This window comes from Numida meleagris, chromosome 12 (assembly GCF_002078875.1).
Source record: "Numida meleagris isolate 19003 breed g44 Domestic line chromosome 12, NumMel1.0, whole genome shotgun sequence".
Classification (NCBI taxonomy): domain Eukaryota; kingdom Metazoa; phylum Chordata; class Aves; order Galliformes; family Numididae; genus Numida; species Numida meleagris.
The window spans coordinates 4,045,475-4,064,611 of record NC_034420.1 but is presented as its reverse complement, the minus strand read 5'-3'; the positions used below and the strand labels follow the sequence as shown (position 1 = coordinate 4,064,611).

General features: G+C 42.0%; 2 protein-coding genes and 1 non-coding gene across 6 annotated transcripts in view; all 3 read right to left on the bottom strand.

The window, feature by feature from the left end:
• Positions 1-1,794, bottom strand: part of LOC110405370 (rho GTPase-activating protein 7-like) — a 38,835-nt gene extending 37,041 nt beyond the window's left edge. For 2 of the 3 annotated variants that reach the window (XM_021410605.1, XM_021410606.1), the window contains exon 1: positions 882-1,794. The gene's annotated coding sequence lies outside the window, so the exon portion shown is untranslated. The remainder of the gene's footprint in view (positions 1-881) is intronic. The other variant, XM_021410604.1, reaches the window with a different exon arrangement.
• TRNAD-GUC lies at positions 1,012-1,083 on the bottom strand. The gene has a single exon. It is a non-coding gene; the product is annotated as a tRNA-Asp (tRNA).
• On the bottom strand, positions 1,923-19,137 carry PANK3 (pantothenate kinase 3). Of its 2 annotated transcripts, none has more exons than XM_021410609.1 (7): positions 19,062-19,137; positions 16,523-16,875; positions 14,843-15,096; positions 14,076-14,252; positions 13,122-13,245; positions 2,845-2,986; positions 1,923-2,211 (listed from the first exon to the last, which is right to left on the bottom strand). In XM_021410609.1, the coding sequence occupies exons 1-7, from the start codon at positions 19,087-19,089 to the stop codon at positions 2,189-2,191; spliced, it is 1,101 nt and encodes a 366-aa protein (XP_021266284.1). In that variant the 5' UTR covers positions 19,090-19,137; the 3' UTR covers positions 1,923-2,188. The 2 variants fall into 2 exon arrangements, with proteins under 2 accessions (XP_021266284.1, XP_021266283.1); XM_021410608.1 differs by lacking the exons at positions 1,923-2,211; positions 2,845-2,986 and adding exons at positions 4,074-10,364; positions 11,253-11,378.

Below are 19,137 nucleotides of genomic sequence, written 5' to 3'. Positions count from 1 at the left end.
GGGGTGGTTATCTGAAATTCTACTTTGCCACACTCGCTCTGTGGAACGTATAAGCCCTCACATAAGGAGAGGAGCAGAAGCCATCCAAGCGAGGTGGGACCTGTGCCAGCACAGGGATTTTCACACTAGTTTAAGCATTTAAAAGTTGTCTCAAGCTTTAAATGATAAAAACATCAAGTAGTGAGGTGCGCTGAACTCAATATTTGGCTGCGCAGCCAGCCTGATGGAAACGAGACAAGGCAAATATTTACCTCCAAGCACCAGCTGGCAGCATTCCCAGTGCCCAGAGCCGCCAGGTTTGTCTCATGGGACCTGCTCAGCACCAGGGCTGAATAGATGAAGGCAGCACTGTGCTGGGCACTGCCCCGCTGCAGGGGCCTGCGGCTGGGGGAAGTTTCCAGTGCCACCTGGAGCAGGGCTGCAGCTGTACCAGAGAGCACTGCAGCAGGGCTGGAAGCTCCGAGCTGCCACAAGCACCCGGTGCACACACAGCTCTGCTGAGCCTTGCTGCACCCACGGGGCACGCACAGACAGGGCAGGGCAGGGCAGGGCAGGGCAGGGCAGGGCAGGGCTGCGGTCTGGGATTCCTTCAGCCAGGAGAGATATTTGAAGGAAATCATGAATGGTGCTATAAAAATAGACTCCAAATACAATTCTGGTTTAAGTGGTGTTATTTCAACAAGCCTCGCTTCAGATCTGTTGAAAGAATCGTTAAGAACCCTCTTTTGAAGTGCTTGATGTTTTTTTTTTTTCCAGTACTTCCCATCAGAGCAACAGCAGCGACTGGGCAGGGGGCTTTCTGCATGCAAGTTTTCTTCTGGTGAATTGCTTTAATCTCTGACCCATAAAAGTCAGTTGCAGCCCCACAGTCCCTAACTCACGTTACTGCAGAACAGCAGCGCCGCTCGCCCAGCAGTGCCCCGAGCGCCATCAGATCGCACTGCAGCGCAACAGATTTGTTGACTTCGAATAGTGCGATCCTTCCCCACACACGCAGCAAAACAACGCACTCTCCCCGTCGGGGAATCGAACCCCGGTCTCCCGCGTGACAGGCGGGGATACTCACCACTATACTAACGAGGAGTGATGAGCTCTGCTGCAGTGCCACTCTTTGGCTGCACCGACAACGGGCTGCTCACCTCGAGCAACATGTTACTACGTGTAATTTGTAATGTCTGCAAAGCTGCAGAAATACATGTGACTGGACTATTGCTGGGTGTCCCAGAACGATCCACTTACCCCGGATGAGAAACTGCTGTGCACCACAGTTCCTGCTCTCACAAGCTAGGTGACTGGTAGGGAAGCACGACCTCAGGCAGGGCCTAGCTGTGAAATCCATGTGAATTGCTAGGCTGTAATTAATTGCAATGGAACACTGACAACAGGCCATAAACCCAAAACAAAGTCAAATACTACACATAACATCAGTTCTATTGTTAAAAGCCAGCACTGGTTCCAGGTCAATAACACAAACTTTTTTTTTTCCAAACAGCAATTAAGTTTGTTGCAACCAGATTCTCAGATAATCCCTTTCTCTCCTATGTTTAATGCCACTGAGTTTAGCATGAGGTGTTCACACTGCACAGCTCCTCTCCTCCCATTCCCTTGCCAGCAACTCCTGCTCCCCTGCTCCGCTGGCGCCAGTTTCTGATAACTGCTCTCTGGCCAAAGCTCAGGGCCGTTCACTCACCCTGACAACACCCACGCCAACATACTGCTCTCCTTAAATAAAATGAGGTAGGTTCTGTTGAACTGTGATCCCCAGTAACAAAAATCCCAGGACAGACGGAAGTGCTCAGTACTTCTCTGCCTCAGGTTCTCACTTGACTTCAGAAAGGCCTTTGACATCATCTCTCACAGTCTACTTACAGGTAAATTGGTGAAATATGGAAGGAAGAAAATTTGCAGACTGACAGCCATGATTAGCAGTATAGAAAACACTCAAAATTTAATTTGCAAGTGTGAAACTTAAGTGTTTGCTCTGCCTTAATGTCACAGGGATCGTAGGCAGTTTACCTTCAGGTCTTGTAGAGTCTCAAGGTTGGTGATCAATGTTTGCTCTGAGTTGGTGTTTCTTCCCTGACAGTTGTTGGAATTTATTTCCTCAGCTGCTTGAAATATGCAGTTTGTCATTTTGATCCTCTTTCATTTGAGTCTGTTCATGCAAAAATTGGTTGCAACCCTTCCTCTAGGCCATGCTCATTGCATAAGCTGTATTAGGGCAGAGAAACCATATGTAAGCATCCTTTAGAATTATGTAAAGAAAGACAGTGAAGAATGGTGCAATAAACCACAGCCAAACGTTTCTCTCGGTCACCACTGCTCAAACCAGAATCTAAAGGGTAGAGAGCGTGAAGTGCAGCACATGGCCCACAGAGGCACCTGTCCCACACTGAAACTTTGCTGAGCTGCTCATCAGCTCAAACGTGTTTCTGAGAACGTGAACACTCTCGGTGCACTGTTTCCTTTCTGCATGGCATAGATTTACATCCTTGGCAGGAAAGGCACCTTCAGGAACTGCAGAGCTTTATTGTGTCCTTTGAAAGAGGGATTTTTGCCTACAGGAAGTTCTTATTGTTTCCTCTGCAACAGCTCATGACTTCGCTGGAAAAGACACTCTCATCAGTTCACTTGCTGGCCAGCTCCTGGGGCCCACCTTACGAGCCAGCCAGCCATTGCAGCTTCCTGAACGCAATCACTCTCAAGACCCAGTAAGGCTAAAACAGAGCCACTGCTGCCAGACGAGCCCTCCCAGCCACACACTCCCAGGCTGCATAAAGCTGTCCTCCAGCTGTGTCCGCAGGCACAGGCAGCGGTGGCAGTGCTGCAGCTCTGGAGCCCTACCTGGCCGAGCAGCCCTGCTGGCCGCACACTGCTGCTCCCTCTGCCGGATCCTGGCTGCGAGCTGGGGACGCCCCGCACTGCTGTGCGCAAGGCAACTGCTACCAGATGTTTCATGCTGTAGCCTGGAATACTTGTCAAAGACCTGTTGATGGATAGAAACACCTTTAGAACAAGGGACTTTCACTCCGAGACCAAGCTGAACTTCATTTTTAATCGATACTTCTAAAAAGACAAACACTGAAAGGGTTCGTAAATTTGAGGTTGGTATTTGAGTCCGAGGAAAAATCCCGTCCAGCTGGCTGAATAGGAGGAAGTCACCTTTCCCATAGAAACTTAAAACCAATTATTTACCTCACAGGTAGATAAGATGGAAATAATGCAGCTGACACAGCCTACCTGGAAGCCTGGCCTGAGCTCACCATGGGCTGCACCAGGACAGGGTTCAGGACCCCAGTGAAATACAAACTGGCTTCTACAAAAACCTAGGATACTCCACTCGAAGAAGCACATCACATTTTTGCATAAAAACAGTGCACCCCAGGCTGAGCAACACACCACAAACTTGTAGAGGAACCCATGTTTCTTGCAAGCTTCTGTCTGCATCGCTTTGGTGCCGAGTTCTTCAGGGCCAGACTCCACAGAGATATGACACAGAATGGCATTTTCAGTGTTTCATCTTCAGCAATTTAACACTAACACTCGTAGTTTGGAGAGCTAAAAGCTTTGTAAAATGAACCCTGAAGTGCAGTCCTGACCCAGCAAGACCATCACAACATGAATTACTAACGTGCTTTGTGGCACAGACTTCAGTCCTGAAAACTTCTTGCCCGTTCAAGACAATGTAATTTGGCTTTATTGAAACATAAGCAAAGGAAAATTTCAAGAGAGGATAAATCACAGTTTATAAATACTCAGTGTATTTTATTCAACAGGAGAATGTAATTCTGAGTCATTGGAGTACATGTAACAGTGTGTGCTCCCAAGCTCATTTGGAAGGAAAACCTAAAATTATTTAGGGCATGAAATGTTTTTAAAAACAAACAATCTAAGAAATATAAAGTAAATGCTTTTATTAAGGGAGGGGAAGCAAGGAGCATGAGAACCATGCCAGTCACGTTTCCTTTGCACAAAGTGTTATGTAATAACCTCAGTACCAATCATCTCAGCAACTCCATGTGCTAAAGAAGGAAAAAAACCCACCCAGAAACTCCATGAAGACAGACAAACAATGAACAATTTCTAGTTATTTATTAGGAAAAGACAAAAGTACTGTTTCAACATTCATACAGAATGAATGCTAATAAAACCAGGAAAATGAACGGTAAAAAGCAGGCCCATCACAGAGGAGTTGGCTGATGACAAAGTAAATGAAATGCAAACTTCATTCATGCAAACAAGCAGTAAAGAGTTATTTACAGTTTTGATGGGATGGTTTACAGCCTTGGCCACGTTTAGGGCCCAGTGACATTATTCAGTGACATAATAAAGGGTCTAATCTGTACATTCAATAATGAGAATCTATAAAAAGAAATAATTTAAACAATTTACAAGAGCTGCATTACAGATGGCATAAAGGTATCATTTACAAGAGCTGTATTAACAGGTGACACAAAGGTATTAATCAGTAATTTAGGAATAAAAATTTGTAGCGCATTTTTTCTATCACATCTTCAGTGTCAGAACAGTAAACAAGGAAGCAAAGACATAACATGAGTGCAATGTCATAGAATAAGGCAACTTAACCAAATGGCTCTTAAGAGAACTTCCATCCTACAAGGGGTTCGCACGTTACCAATCTGCCCGTTCGTTTTGCTAAGCATCTAAAACAAACACCTGGAGACAGGAATTGGTCATTAGCAGGCCTGTGTACGACAGGACGGTCAATGGAAAAATACTTGTGTGTTAAAATGCCAAAACTCATCAGAAATGTCAAAAAGCGCAGATTATCAAAAGCCCTCTACATCCTATAACATCAAAACACTCATTTCCACGTTCTAGATGCTGTTAATTCATTACTTCTCAAAATACTAGTTCCCTAGTCTTATCATTATTGTTTGTAACGCACAGCCTGGATCTAACACACCTCCTCCAAAGTCTGTATTTACAGTGCTCTCAAAGTGATGCTAGAGAAATTGTGAAACGCCAGCAATTTATAGCAGGGATTAGCAATTGCTACACCATATTCCAGTTCATTTCATGGACGAGACTAATCAACACATTTCATTTTAAACGGTATTTCTGCATTTCTTCAAAAACTTTCCCAAGTGCTAAAAGGAATGTCTGATTTTCTTTTGTTTTAGCAGAGAACAAATGCTGATCCTGTCCTAGTCCTATCTGCTTAAAACAGGTACAATGACAAAACAAGCCTGCAGCTAACACTGAAATCCTGCAATGAGAACGATCCGTACCGTAACACACCACCGGAATGTTAGGAACCTTGCAGAAAGCAGAATGGGAACCTACACCTTCTCCATTTTAAGCCTCTCAGAAGGACCAGGCTACACGTATTTTATTTACAATTTCTATTTAGAATTTTTCTTTTTCAACAGATGATGCAGCACCAGCAGGAATATGCATAGTAGCATGACTGTGTTCCCCGGGCAGGAGGCCCTGAGGCCAAATCCTGCTCACTCATTTAAAACAGCCCCCACTTAGGAGAACTATCCACTTCAGTAAGTGAAGGGAACAGGACTTGGCACTCAGTCATGCAGACTTAGACTGCTCCAACATATTCCATCAGCACACAAATAATTACAAATATATTACAGCATCTTCTGAGATGTTTTCACAAAGCGTGAAATACATTTTTACAAACGTTTAATACATTTTCTATGTGTGAAGTAAACAAAAGTAACTAAATAGGCTTTTTTGCAGACTTTAACACAAAGAATGAATAATATTCTATCTCAGATGACAGAATACTGGCAATGTACTTTGGAATACAGTAATAAAACTCAAAGAATGCAAGTGGACAATTATCCCTCCATGCTGTGCAACAAGGTGTTTTTTGTTTTTTGTCTCCCGTGGTCACGTCTGAGGACTTTGTAATTTGTCCATTTTATCTACAATGATCTGAACTATTCTCCCTCTCACTGTGTTAAATGTTCAACAGTAAAACCAAAACAGAAACTGGATGTGTCAAGTGTCTTCCCAGCTCTGCACTGTAATCAACAGGTCTTAGTCAAACACTTCCAGTCTGACCCACAGTATTTCTGGTTGCTTTGTAACCTAAGAACAGCTCTATTACACACTCAGTGTCTTTTAAGCCTACATAATAACAGTAATTTAAAAAAGGATGTAGAAATCCCTGGCACTAGGAGAACACTGACATGGGAAAGAAGTAACCTCAGGATATGTGCAAATGGACTGGGGATAAAAAGCTGACCACAAGCAGCTGAACAGAACTACACTGATCTTGATCCCTGTTCTGAACTCAAGCAAACTGTTGCCTCAGAATTACATCCAACCAGTTTCCAGATTGTGAGTAGTGAAAGTGATGTTTAAAGTGTGGTTTGAATGAATGTAGGCATTAGTGCAAGTTACAGAGAGAATGCATAAGATACCATCTAGTCTATAATAAGCAGAGATTTACTCCAGAAAAAAGATACTAATTAGTTTCAGATGTTAGAACCTCACTGTTATTCTGAAACATTTAAGAATGAGAAGCTATTGCAACTTACTTGGAAGTAGGAACTTCCTGAAGACCTAACCTGGATAGAGACAAAGCATTAATAATTAATCCTTGAAGGCAATACAATCACCTCCCAGATATATTAGCAACTCAAACGCAAGCAGACATCTCACAGCACTACTGGAGGAACATTTATTCCACTAAGAGAAGCCAGAATTTAACTTTCATTCTTAATGTGCAGGCTGAGAGTAAGTGTGGCATAGAAGAAATGAGATCCTGCTGTCCCAACTCTGAAACACAGAAGGAAGTATTCTATGTTGTGCTGCTATCATCACACAGGTGCTTGCTCGCCCCTAGAGAAACACAGGCAAAGATCTTCCAAAGGTACAGCAGACATCCAAATACCCTTTTAAAATCTGGACCAACCTAGACAAAATATACCAAAGCTGCTTCTCTCTGAACTGTTAACATTAAGTCTTTTTTAAATAAAGACTGTAGTAGTATTTATACTTAAACCTCTGCTAAGATGGGTTCACTCTAGCTCACTAACTATTCAAAGTGGATCGTAGAAAAAGTTCTCTTATTGTTCAAACTGCTGTTACCCTTTGTAGAACTGGAACGGAGAAGGAGGTTAAGGTTAACAGCCGTACCAGCTTGGGATAGTTTCATATAAAAACTTCTTTGGCCAGAAAAAAAAAAAAACATTTCTACTATCTTTACTCATCTGGATAAAAACCAGTACAACTTTCCGGGAGATACGGATAGAATAAAATTGTGCGTTTAACAGTTAAAAAGGTCAAGCTAGAGAGAGACAGAAGTGCAAAGGCACTACCCCAAGGTAAGGGCTATGGAGAAGGGCAGCCCAAAAGCTGACACAGTTTTCCTGGCATCTCTAGCTACACTGGATTGAAGGGATCATCTCCATGGCCGATAAAATTATCTGATAAGCAACACTGGTCAAGAAATCTCATGAATTAAGTAGTACCATCAAAATTGGCATTATATGAACAACTTAAAAGGCACTTGCATGGCTGATTGAGTTGAAAGCAATTACACGTTCAAAATGAGATTTATGTTTTACTTTAGAACTATCAGACAGCCTTCCTTTAAAGCAGTTCTACTTGAGAAAAGTAGCCCTGAGAAAACCCCAGATGTCCTCTGCTGCTGTACATTGAATCCATTTGTTCTGAAGCAGCTTGAACACATTAGCTTTGAGGAAGAGAAATGGCAAGCATGAAAGTAAAAAACAGGGGTCAGGAAAAAGCAAGTTACTTCTGTTATTCATATAGAGGATACAAGCCTTTTCAGCCAATTTAGAAGAGAGTTTAGATAAGAAGACTTGAAGGCTTATCTCACAACTATTTGTGAAGCCTAGCGTTACTGGTGGTGGTAGAGCCAACCTTCGGAGACTCCAGTAACAAGTTCCAAGTTGAGAGAAAATGAGACAAACCAAAAGATCTGGCTTAAACAAAGCATCCCTGGCCCTTACAGCCAGGCTTGAAAACTTGAAGCAATGAAGTACCAATTGTGCTGATGAAACAAACAAAAGGAAGCAGCTGTATTTTTGCACGCTCAAGGAAAGGAAATGAGAGGTAGGGCACACCTCTCCATTCTCACAGTAGTTTCTATACAGTACTGCTATTCAGTAATTACTCCATTAATTTATTCTGTAATTGCCCAATTAACCTTAAAAATGTATTTCAGGTCATATCAGCTTCAAATGGTTTAAATTAACCACGGTCATGTTCATTAAGTAACCATCTCCTCCCTACATGTGCTTCTTGTTAAACATAATAGATACTTCCAATTACTGCTTCAGTAACAGAACGAGAAGTGAAGCAGCAATAAACAGTCTGAAGGAACTGTTTTCAATCAAGCTGCAGTGTGCCTTAAGATACTTCACTTTGCAAGGAAAATAAATTATCAGGAGGCTGTCAAAACATTCAGAATTTTTTTTCTTTTTACAAAATTTTGCAGCCAAATCAAGGCCACTTTCTATAGTCAATTAGAACTCAAAAGTAATGATGTATAGTATTTATAAGACACTACAAAAGCCACATTCACCCATCAGCTGAAGTGCTCTGAAGAGCATTAGATCGGTTGAACTGTGAGTATGCATTTTTTTTTTTAATGCCTACTTTGAATTATCACAGCAAGCGCAATGGAAACGGGATATGAGCACTAGGAAAAGCAGCAGCAGACGAACTGCATCTGAGATCGGCGTTGGGCTTAACAAGGTGGCTGCTCCAAGTTACTGCACTCTCACAGGATGACAGTTTGTTTCCTTCTTAGAAGCAAAACAAAAAGAATGACAACAACAAAACCCCATGCAATGTTATCACGGGGCTCTGAAATTAAATGAAGGACAACTGAAAATTGCACACTGAGCTGTCAAACATACCGGGTGGACGCGCCTGTGAATACAATGCAGCCATGCTGTGGAATTCTTGAGCAATCATCAGTTTTAAAACACATTAAAACCCAACACGAACGCGTTCTACTTTGGTTGCTCCTCATGCACTTATAGGAAATAACATTAAAATCATATCAGAAATTTGAGTATTTTTTTTAGTCCACAAAGATTCAAATAGCTAATGACTGTATAATCTCCTTTCAAGTTTAAGATCTCACGCCCTGCTTCAGGACGTTTATTACAATAATAACAACTGTAAATTTTAAAAGTATACAGGAAAAAATATTGAAAGATCAGTTCCAGAGTGTGGAGTTTATCCCAAGGCCACAGTTCAATGAACGGTTCCGTACTGTGAGTGCACTGTATATTGTACTTCAAGTACAGCAATACAACCTCTGATGCTGCCCTCAACTTTCTTAGCACAAACTCACGAATCCAAAAGCAACCAAGTGATCTTCCATTCTGGACATCTAATTAGAGTCTGATTAACTCATGAAATTACAGAGAAATCAGATTTTCAATAGAGTAGTATGGCAGAGAAAATGTCCAAATCTCCGTATAGATGAGCCAAAGCATCACAACTGTCATGTTCCATTTTCAGTCTACTTTATGAGGATTTAACTCTCACAGGCTTTGTGGTGCCTATACAACTAATGATGTATGATGTCAGAATTTATGAGACACCAAGAAAACTCCCCAAAATAATGTTGTCTGTTCTGGGAAGTTACATCCTGGAGGAGACATAAAATAAATCAGGCAAACCTTCAAATGAGCGCAGAGGGCAGGTACGTACAGTCACAAAACCTTTAAAACATCAACTGCTTACCCTGCTGCTTCGGCTGATTTTCTGTGTTTTTATTCTTCCCGCTGAAAATCAGAGCATTAACTATATTTCCATTACCCATAAAAACAGAGTAATTACTATGGTAACTGTAGGAAGCAATTGCCTACGGTCTCCTGACTTTGTTGATACTACCATACTGTTTTTAAGATTGTGTACACAAGGGAAATTGTGCTCATGCTGAAGTAGAACCAATAAAAATCATTTTTCATTCAGTGATATACAAAAAAGGCCTAAAGCCTCAGGAGGAAACCTGCAATATTTCAGTGTGGAGCACTTGAAGGGTTGACATTCCTTCTTCCAGAAGCTTGTTCTTCGAGGATGTATTGCTTACTAGAAGTTCAACATCAGCTACATGAATTAATGAACATAAATGATATCCCCAAATATTTCACTTTTGAATGCCCAACGGAGTAAAAAACTGCTTCCTTATAATGGCAATATTCAGTAGCTCATCACTTTTTAAATTTAAAAAGTTACAGAAAATCTGTTATTTCCTTTTCCCCTCCCCAGATTTAGCTCCCATTGCCATAAACAAGTGTCATCCAGGTGGAAAATAGTTCAGTGTAGTGACCTCTTGTATCTCAACTGAAATTAGGCAGCCCAAGAAGAGCACCAACAGCTCCAAAGTAGCCCTGTTCAAAACAAACACAAATTTCAGGGTCAATCAGGACATTATCTTCTTTCAATCACATACTTCAATGACAACACAGCACCTGGTGGGCCAATGCTACAGAAAGAACATCCACTTAGCATATTATCTATCACATCTTTTTTTAGCACTTTATGAAACAAATATTTTATCTTTAGTATTGAGCTATTACTGCAGACGCTGGCATGAAGCTCAACCGCTGTCAGTCTCACAGTAAGCTATGAGATGCTCAGTTCTCACACCACTTTCAAAGAGGTGGAAACCTAATTGTGGCATATTTGCAGACCAGCAAATTGAGGACAAAGATTGCCATCATCTTGCCAAGAAGCTGCACGTCCCCGCTGCTGGACCTGTGACTATTATCAACTGCCTGCATTTTAACCAGTGCAGTTCAGATCTTTCAGCATTACATACTGATAGAACTGCAGAAGCTACTGCACAGCAGATGAGTCGCAAAGAGTAGAATCACTAGAAGAAAAGTGTAACAAGTATCTGTGGTAGTATGAAAGCAGTCCTGGTAGAAAACAATCTCGACTTTCAGGATTGCTCACGTTTAGTTGAGAACAACGTAAGTATTAAAAAACCCAAACAAACAAACAAGGAAAGGCTGCTGAACCCTAGTGCAAATCTTTACATTTCTTGTACCTCCCCAAAGAAATCTACAGCACAAACACAAATGGCCCCCACAGACTGAAGTACTTCTTTCCCTGGCTGAAAGAACGGTTCCCACAGAATCAGTGCAGTCTGAGAAACCCTGTCTGGTTTTCAACATTTACTCAAGTGTCTCAGGATATCACACTTACGGCAGCTGCTTAATACATGCACTTCTGAATAGTGGAAAAACAATATATCACAAAGTACTACGGCATACCTCGTGTTCTAGGAACAAGGCCTTCAGCTGGCCTTTCGACCAGTAATCCAGTGCATACGCAAGAAGCTTCATTGACAAAGTATTCACACGTAAAAAATTGCCAACAAACACAACTCTATTTATTTTCTAAAAAGAACAGAGAAACAGCAAAGAATTAAGTCTTTCCACTGCTCAACACAGCAGCTACGAAACAACACTATCTCAAGCAAGAAACCCGCTCCACAATTAAAACACCTGCAGAGAAAGAACAGTCCAACATTCAAGAATTAAAGCTCTTACATTTACAGAGTGGCATCTGTGTTTCAAATTATGTGAGCAATCTCTGTCACTAAGCCAAAGAACCAGCCAGACCAGAAGTGAAATTAAATGACAAAAATACTTGGATTTGGTAGAGAAGACTCAGTGCCTTCATAGCCCTGTACAATGCTGCTTGATCCATATGCAACAAGGCAGCACTGTAAAGAAGCCGAAGACAGTAAGACAGATGTTCTTTTCATCTTCAGACTTCAATATACATCAGTGTAAGATGAGGCTAAGACTTAAATACATACTGCAAATGAGCTGTGAATTTTAATCAAATTAAATGTAAGGATGTAAAAAACACGCTGTTTTCCCCATTCACTGCAACACATCTGACATTAAGTGGAAGCAACACGAAACACTGATTTAACGATACGAGAGCGAGAACCAAAGAAAACTTAATTGTGTTAAGGGTGTTAGATGAATCCTCACATCCAAGCTGTGACAAAAACCAGTATGACAATTCAACATACAGTCAGAAGACTGATGTGCTGCTACCCTTTTTTGCTATCCTGGTTAGTTCACAGTGAAGACAAAAACATGCTATTAAGGTAAACCGATCAGACAAAACTCTGCTTATAGCTGAAAGCTGAAATAACTAAATTAATTTTCATCTTTATATATAATCAACTCAAGATATTCGTTTGTTGATCTATATCAACAAAATCTCCTATGTAAAGTGATTAGAGCAGCTAAGAAGGCTGCTGAGATCTCTAAGACTATTACCCCCATGGATTCTAAGCAGAACTCTAAATACAGTTGCTCTTAGACTTACCTAAGAAAGCTGTTACTTAACCCCACTTTATTTAAAGTTCGTTGATAATTAGTGAAGAAACCTCTGGCGTTTAGACACTAAATATATTCTGTGTTTAAACTGAGCATTCTTTCACAGGTTTGTGCTAGTTGTATTTAAATTGAGCTTTGAGAAATTGAAGATGGCAAGAAACCATCTCTGTACCAACCACTAAGAAGACAGGTGTCAAAACAATTCAAAGTCTCAAGTGAGTAAAAATTAAAAACAATGTTTAACGAGGAGTTAAGGTGTTTCGTGAGCTTTAATCAGAGAATAACTTCAGCTTGAAGGAACTGCTGGAAGTCATCAGCTACTACCCACCCCTCAAAGCAGGTCTAACTTCAAGTTGCTCAAGGCAGTGCCTCCAAGCCCATGTTTCAGTGCTGAACCATTCTCACTGTGAGGGTCTTTCTTCCTAATACCAATCAGATTTCCCTTTGCTGCAAATTGCGGCCATTTCCTCCCATCTTCCTGCTGTGCATGGCTATAATTTGCTCTTTCCTGCAACCCTCTCCATATAGTGAGGGTCACTACAGCCTCTTCCTTCAGGCTTGCTCCAGACTCCTCAGTGTTTGCTCCAAGGCTTAAAGACTCACGTAAGCTTTCTACAGAGACTCTCAAAATACTATGAACCAATTCTTAGTTCTTTACTACACAAATTTCTTTGTTTCATTTGAGAACATATGTAAAGGTTCGAGATGATGCATCATTTTGGCAGTCATTTAATCTGAAATCAAATAATAGAACTATAAGAAAATTCTTCACTGGAAGTTTACCTCATTTACTGCACACATCCGGGCAATGGACCCAATGTTATTGGTGATGGTGACCAATATGGCTCTGGCAAGATCTTCTTTACTAACAGTCTCTCTCTTCTCTTTGTAGATCATATTCCCAAAACTAGAACAAGAAAAACTTCCAGTAAACACAAAGTGATCTGTGTCCATTTGAAGTAATTTCAGAATGCAGTTTTTATGCTGTAACAGAACTTACATCTCCCCTTTGTTCAGAAGGAGCTATCTTTTCAAGTCTGTACTACAGACAGTAATTTGTAACACTGCAACTGACACTACAGCATGTGTATTTATTCCCTTACGCTAAAGGGCTGTTACAGTAACAACTCCCAGCAAAATTGTTGTATATTGTTGACTTTCACAAAGAAGCACATACAGCAAGAAGTAGTCTTATCCTCCTACAAAACTCCTCTGCACACCTAGGCACTGTAAATGAAGTCAGTGCCTAAGTCTGACTGATGAATCCTCAACTTCTCTTGCCTCCTCATTCGCAGTATCTATCCAATCCTCTCTTCTAAAAGCAGAAAGGAAGCAGAGATGAGCTTATTTTATGAATCTTCTGGAACCAAACAGCTGACAGAATGATATTTAGGTTGTATAAACGCAGAGCTCTAAATCAGAAGAACATAATCTTTACTATCCACAGTAGATCATTTCTCATGAATTAAAAAAAGGAAAAAAAGACTCCATAGCTACACACGATATTTTACTACTGTGTGTCAGACCTAAGACAGGTCAGAGTCAGAACTGTTTTTATCATGGTTCTCCTCCATTTAGAGCAACAGTGTAACCTGATTACAATAAAGCCTGCAAAAAGAAGATTTCTCAATATTAACAGTTCAAGCCTTATATTTGAAACCATATCACTTCAGTCTTACAAGAAAAGAGGGAAGAATTAAAACCCAAAAACATGATGATCAAGGAACTGTTGCTTACCTGGATGCTACAGCCCATCCTGGCAAGCCAAATCTTTCATAGTCTCCCCCATAAATATCTCGAACCAGCTTGTCAGCATGTGTGCTGTCTCCTTTGGATGCCATTTCCAAGGCTTCTTCAAAACTTTCACAGCCTGTCAACAAACTGCATAAACCAAGAAAGGTTCCTCCACCTAGACTAATAAAGAAAAACAGCTGCTTTTAAATACTATTTTATCAGAGACTATGTCTGACTAACAAAACAAAGCCCTTGAAGCAAGACATCAAGTTGCCTCCCTTTTTGTTCAAGGTTCACTACATTAACAGTTATTACTCAACAATTACGTAAGAAATTTACAAGAAGCTAACTGTACAACAAGAGCTAACAAACAGGCGTGAACTATCAAAGTGTCTGTTGGAAGATGCAATCAGAGAAGGAAACATCCTGAAAAGTCATCAGGCCACTGACTGATCCTTGACTGTTCTCAGTAAAACGCACATGAACGTATTTATTCTTCTATGGAGCAAGAGAAGCACAGATTCAAAACTTAAGACAAAAACTGTACAACACCATGGAGCAGTTCTAGCAACTACTGATAAGATACGGGTTACATCTCCTCAAAAATAGAAATATGGATAAGGGCTGCCATGAACGCAGCTATAAACTAAAGGTACACATTTTCCATACTGCAGAGAGGGAGGAGAGACCCAGGGAAAGGAGAAAAACTCTGAAAGCAGAAGGCTCGCTGTTCCATAGGGTAATCACCCCAACTTGGGTATTTAAGTTACCTCGTTCCAGTTACTCTCTTATAGTTGTCTTTGGAATGGACTGATAAAATACTGACTCCTGAACCAATGTTAACAACCAGCAACGGATACGGGTCATCCAGGTTAAAAGGCATCTTCTGGCATCGCTCAGGTTCTGAGGCATTTTCAAAGTAATAGCACTCTGCCTGGCCGTTGAAGCTGACGGAGTCTATGTACAACAAGCCTTTGACAAGGCAGTCAAGCTCATCCAGTTTGTGCAGCTGGAGGTTTCCAATCTGTGTTTAAAAAAAAAAAAAAAGACAGTGTCAATATGTTCCAATGTTACTTAAATATGCTACAATTCGAGAATGTATTTGGACTGCCTAACTTCAAGAAGCTGTCTCAGATGGTTAATTCAGAAACTTCCATTCCACTACAATGCCAATGAAGAATTCAACATGTAAACTCTGAATATCTCAATTAACAAATTAGTCTACAAATGTAGGCCCCAAATTCATATCAGACAGGCAGTATGAATATCTCCTTTAGTAAAGCCTTTGAATTACTAACTAACTTTTGAGTTATTCAGACATTCATCCACTGAAAAAATCATAGCATTTTAGATCAGCCTAAAAAGAAAAACCAAACAGAGGCAGCAAACACCCTGCAGGCCCCACCAAGTGTCACGTTGGTGAAGCTCACATACCCACACATCTCCTCAATGCTTGTGGGCTCGCTCTCATCACAGAAGCAAAAAAGTTATTCTAAACTATCAGCAGATAAAAGCTTGTCTTAACAAAAACCTCAACAGCATCCTACTGTTATCACATCTTTATTAGTCCTCCAAGGATTATTTAAAAAAAAACCAAAACAACATAGGTCAAAAATTCTATAAGACATCATGGTCTACTGCTGAATCTCATGAGCTCACTTTCAGATAGCAGTCTGGGTACAGACCATGAAGCTGCACAACCGTCTGGGCTGCATGCTACTGACCAACACCAGTGCCAGATGACAACAATGCCAGCCCCTTCTTTTTCCCCAGCTCAGTTCAGCTTTTCTAGCTCCAGCACAGCAGCTTGTGAAGCTTCACTCTCAAGCAGACAAAGGAGCTGCTCCAACAAAATATTTCTGTGGGGTTTTGGATAATGAAGTAGTTTTGCTCTACTACAAGAGATCTGCAGCCACTCTGAAATCAGGACGTGTTGTACTAGATACCGTGATGAGACTCTCAGCTGTTAACAACTGCCTTCAGACAGAAACTGCACCTACACAAATAACCCATTTTGACTGTCAAGGGAAGAGCCAAAACATGTGAAGAAAATCCCAAACCCCTCTGCTGCTGAAAAAGATTGCCTTAGAGATATTCACTTTGTCACAGACCCATAAAAAATACACTGAACTAAATTCATCAAAACACACCCATAAACACTGAATCCCTAGCATCAAAAACTGCAGAAGAAAGTAAATCCAAACCTCAGTGGTTTAAGCTTTCTGCCATCAAAAAAAAACCCCACAGATTAGAAAAAGGCTATTCTCCAAAAAGGTACCTGTACCTTTATGCCAGAAAGCGTATTTCTAAATGATCGCACTAATGACTGCAAAATAAACTAACAGTTAAGAATCTTTGAGCACTCTCCGTGCCTTTCAAAACCCTGCTTGTTTCAGCCTGCCTCCAGCAAGGCCTTCTGCACCAGTGCGAGGGAAAGGCAGGCTTCCTACCGTGCGAAAGTCTTCCTCAAACTTGTAAGCGCCGCCTCCCGTGGCACAGAGCACCGTATGCAGCGTGGAAAAGTTCTTATCTCTTCCCATTTGGATAAAAGTAGGCAAATCATGAGTTGGAAATCGAATAAAGTGCAAGTTTCCTCTCCGACCGAAAATCGTTAAGTCTTTCAGCTCGAGGTGGACGTCTCGAATGCCAGTGGATCCATAGGCTACGTTGGAAGTCAGGTATTTGCGGATGCTCTTCAAGCTTTCAACTTCCTCTTGCTCCTCCTCCGCAGTGATATCGATGGGTTCGAAATAAGCAAGTTTCACCAAAGTTCCCCCAATGTCCATGCCAAACCATGGAAACGCTGTGGAGATAATGGACAGGTCAGCTTTGTGAGAGCGAAAGGAAGAATAAAGCAGAGCTATACTTTTTAACAAGGAAGACATTAACAAAAACTCCTCCAGGAACGGAGAATTAGAACTCCTCTGACCAAAGGTACAACACAACAACCAGCAGCTCTATTTACACATTCAAATGCTGCCACGTGCTCAACAAACACTCCCCCAAACCGCACTGTATCTTCCGTGCTCATTCGCACAAGAAATTCAACTTCTTTGATAAGAAAGGACTAACATAACCTTCGTGCCTGAAGTTATCATTATGACATATTTTAGCATAAAAACTGCAATGCACACTCATGAGAAAACCAGGTTACATATTATAGCTGACAGCAGCAGCAGGGCACAGTCATCCTCCAAGTTATTTTCCCTTGCTCACACAACAGATTCCTCCAGTTGGTAGGAAAGCACTAACTGGCACACAGTTTAAGAGCTGACACGGTGAAGACGCCCAATTTATGAAGAGAGCTGTTCACAGATCCCACTGAAGTTACAAATGGCAAGTTACAACTATAAATGTAGACACTTTGCTTTGTATTATATAAATGATACAAAAAGTTTTATTAAGAATTACAAGCAAGACAGAAAATTCCTGAATCTAGGTTCCATTCCCTTTTCTGTACCGGGGAGGGAGAACTTCTGCAACAGGACAACAGTTGGGCCACTTCCGAGGGACGTATTCTCTCCAGAGAAATCTCAAGCAATGGCAGTTCTGCAGGATGCTTTGCTCTCGTATTTATCACCTGCACTCCAAGTAACCTTTGGAAGTTCCTCTTACAAGAGCCTGCCACTCTTCCTCATATGCGCTTCCTCGGAAGAGTTATCATGCAAGCGCTTGCTGGAGAGGACCTCTGAGGTCACCTAGACCAGCCTCATTCACGCTAACAGGAACTCTGCCTGGGCAAGGTTAACTAAAGGTTTAACTATGGCTTTGTCTAGCCAACATTTTAAAACCTCTTGAGTTTTTCAAGAGCACTCCAAGGCTGGAGAGTTCACAACCTCCTCTTCTCCCACTGTTACATCAACTACTCAGTAAAAGTTCCTCCCAGTTTGAACTTCTGCTTTCCTCCTTTAATATGCCTATCCGCTTCCTATCACCTTCAAAGGAAATTTAATCGGCCCTTTACCATCCTCTTTCAAGACAGCCCATCTCAGAAGCCAAATTCCACAAACACAGCTACTTTTCCGACGAGCTGTTTTCACAACAGCGCAGCAGCACCAGCATTAGCTAGAAGACTTTTAAGGGAGGACCACAACAAGGTGCCTAGGCACTGGATCGACATCAGAAGTGGAAATGCAGCAGGTGCCTCCAGCCTCCCCACCCCTACCCTAGGACAAACCCAGCACTGAGTCACTCTGGTTACGCTCGCTTCCACAGCGCTGAACAGTGTGGGTGAAAGCAGAGATAGGCTGAGGCAATCTTCTCAGCTCTGCTCCGTAGGCTCTTATCAACAGGCCCATGACCTGCTCAGCAGTGGTTAGCCACTCTGCCCCACATCAGATTTGGCTCTGATCACTTCCCCTAAGGGGAAAATACCGACTCAACAATTCTACTGAGAAGTGCCACTGGCTGTCCTATACTGCCTGGTTACAAATTATTTGGCTAAAAGGATATTAGGAGCCCAACTCAGTTTTCAGGTTCTTTTGGGCGCAGATGCCAAATTCACAGCAGTACTCGGGCCCCAAACAGCAAGGAGAGCTCTCCATCCCCGTTCGCCTGCGGGCCTGCTCCGCTTCAGGCACCCAGCTGCGTGACCAAGGAGGAGCAGAGATCTGTGCAATGAGTCTGAACTTCAGTACCGAAGAAACTAACTGCAATTAGCTCTTAAAAAGCCACCGGACAGAAGATCTGTTACAATGACAAGGTGAACCGAACAGCCCAGCCTAACCCCGCAACCTCCTGTGCTACACATGCAGTCTGACTGCTCCCGATTCCCATCACGCCAACCCATCACCAAAGTTCCGGCTCAACACCCAGCCTACAACTACACACCTACCCTACACGGGAAGCAGTTAAAATTTCTTCTTAACGTGTAACACTGCTATTTAACGACGACGTTTAAAGCCACTACTGGAGGAAAACGAACAACACAACCGCCAAAAGCCACATCCCCGCGGATCCCACCCGGCCGCGCCGCCCCGCTGCCCTTACACGGCTTCTTGGCATCCTTGATCTTCATGGCGCGGCGACCCAGCTCCGCCGGCTGCGGGGCGGTGCGGCGCGGGGG

What these genes read in the sequence shown, in the direction of transcription:
- PANK3 (XM_021410608.1), bottom strand. Translation starts at nt 19,089, where the DNA reads ATGAAGATCAAGGATGCCAAGAAGCCGT. An exon ending in AAGAGAGTAACTGGAACGAG is followed by an intron (nt 14,253 to 14,842) that starts GTAACTTAAATA and finishes TTTCTTTATTAG; the next exon opens with TCTAGGTGGAGGAACCTTTC. An exon ending in CCTTGTTCCTAGAACACGAG is followed by an intron (nt 10,365 to 11,252) that starts GTATGCCGTAGT and finishes TGTTTTGAACAG; the next exon opens with GGCTACTTTGGAGCTGTTGG.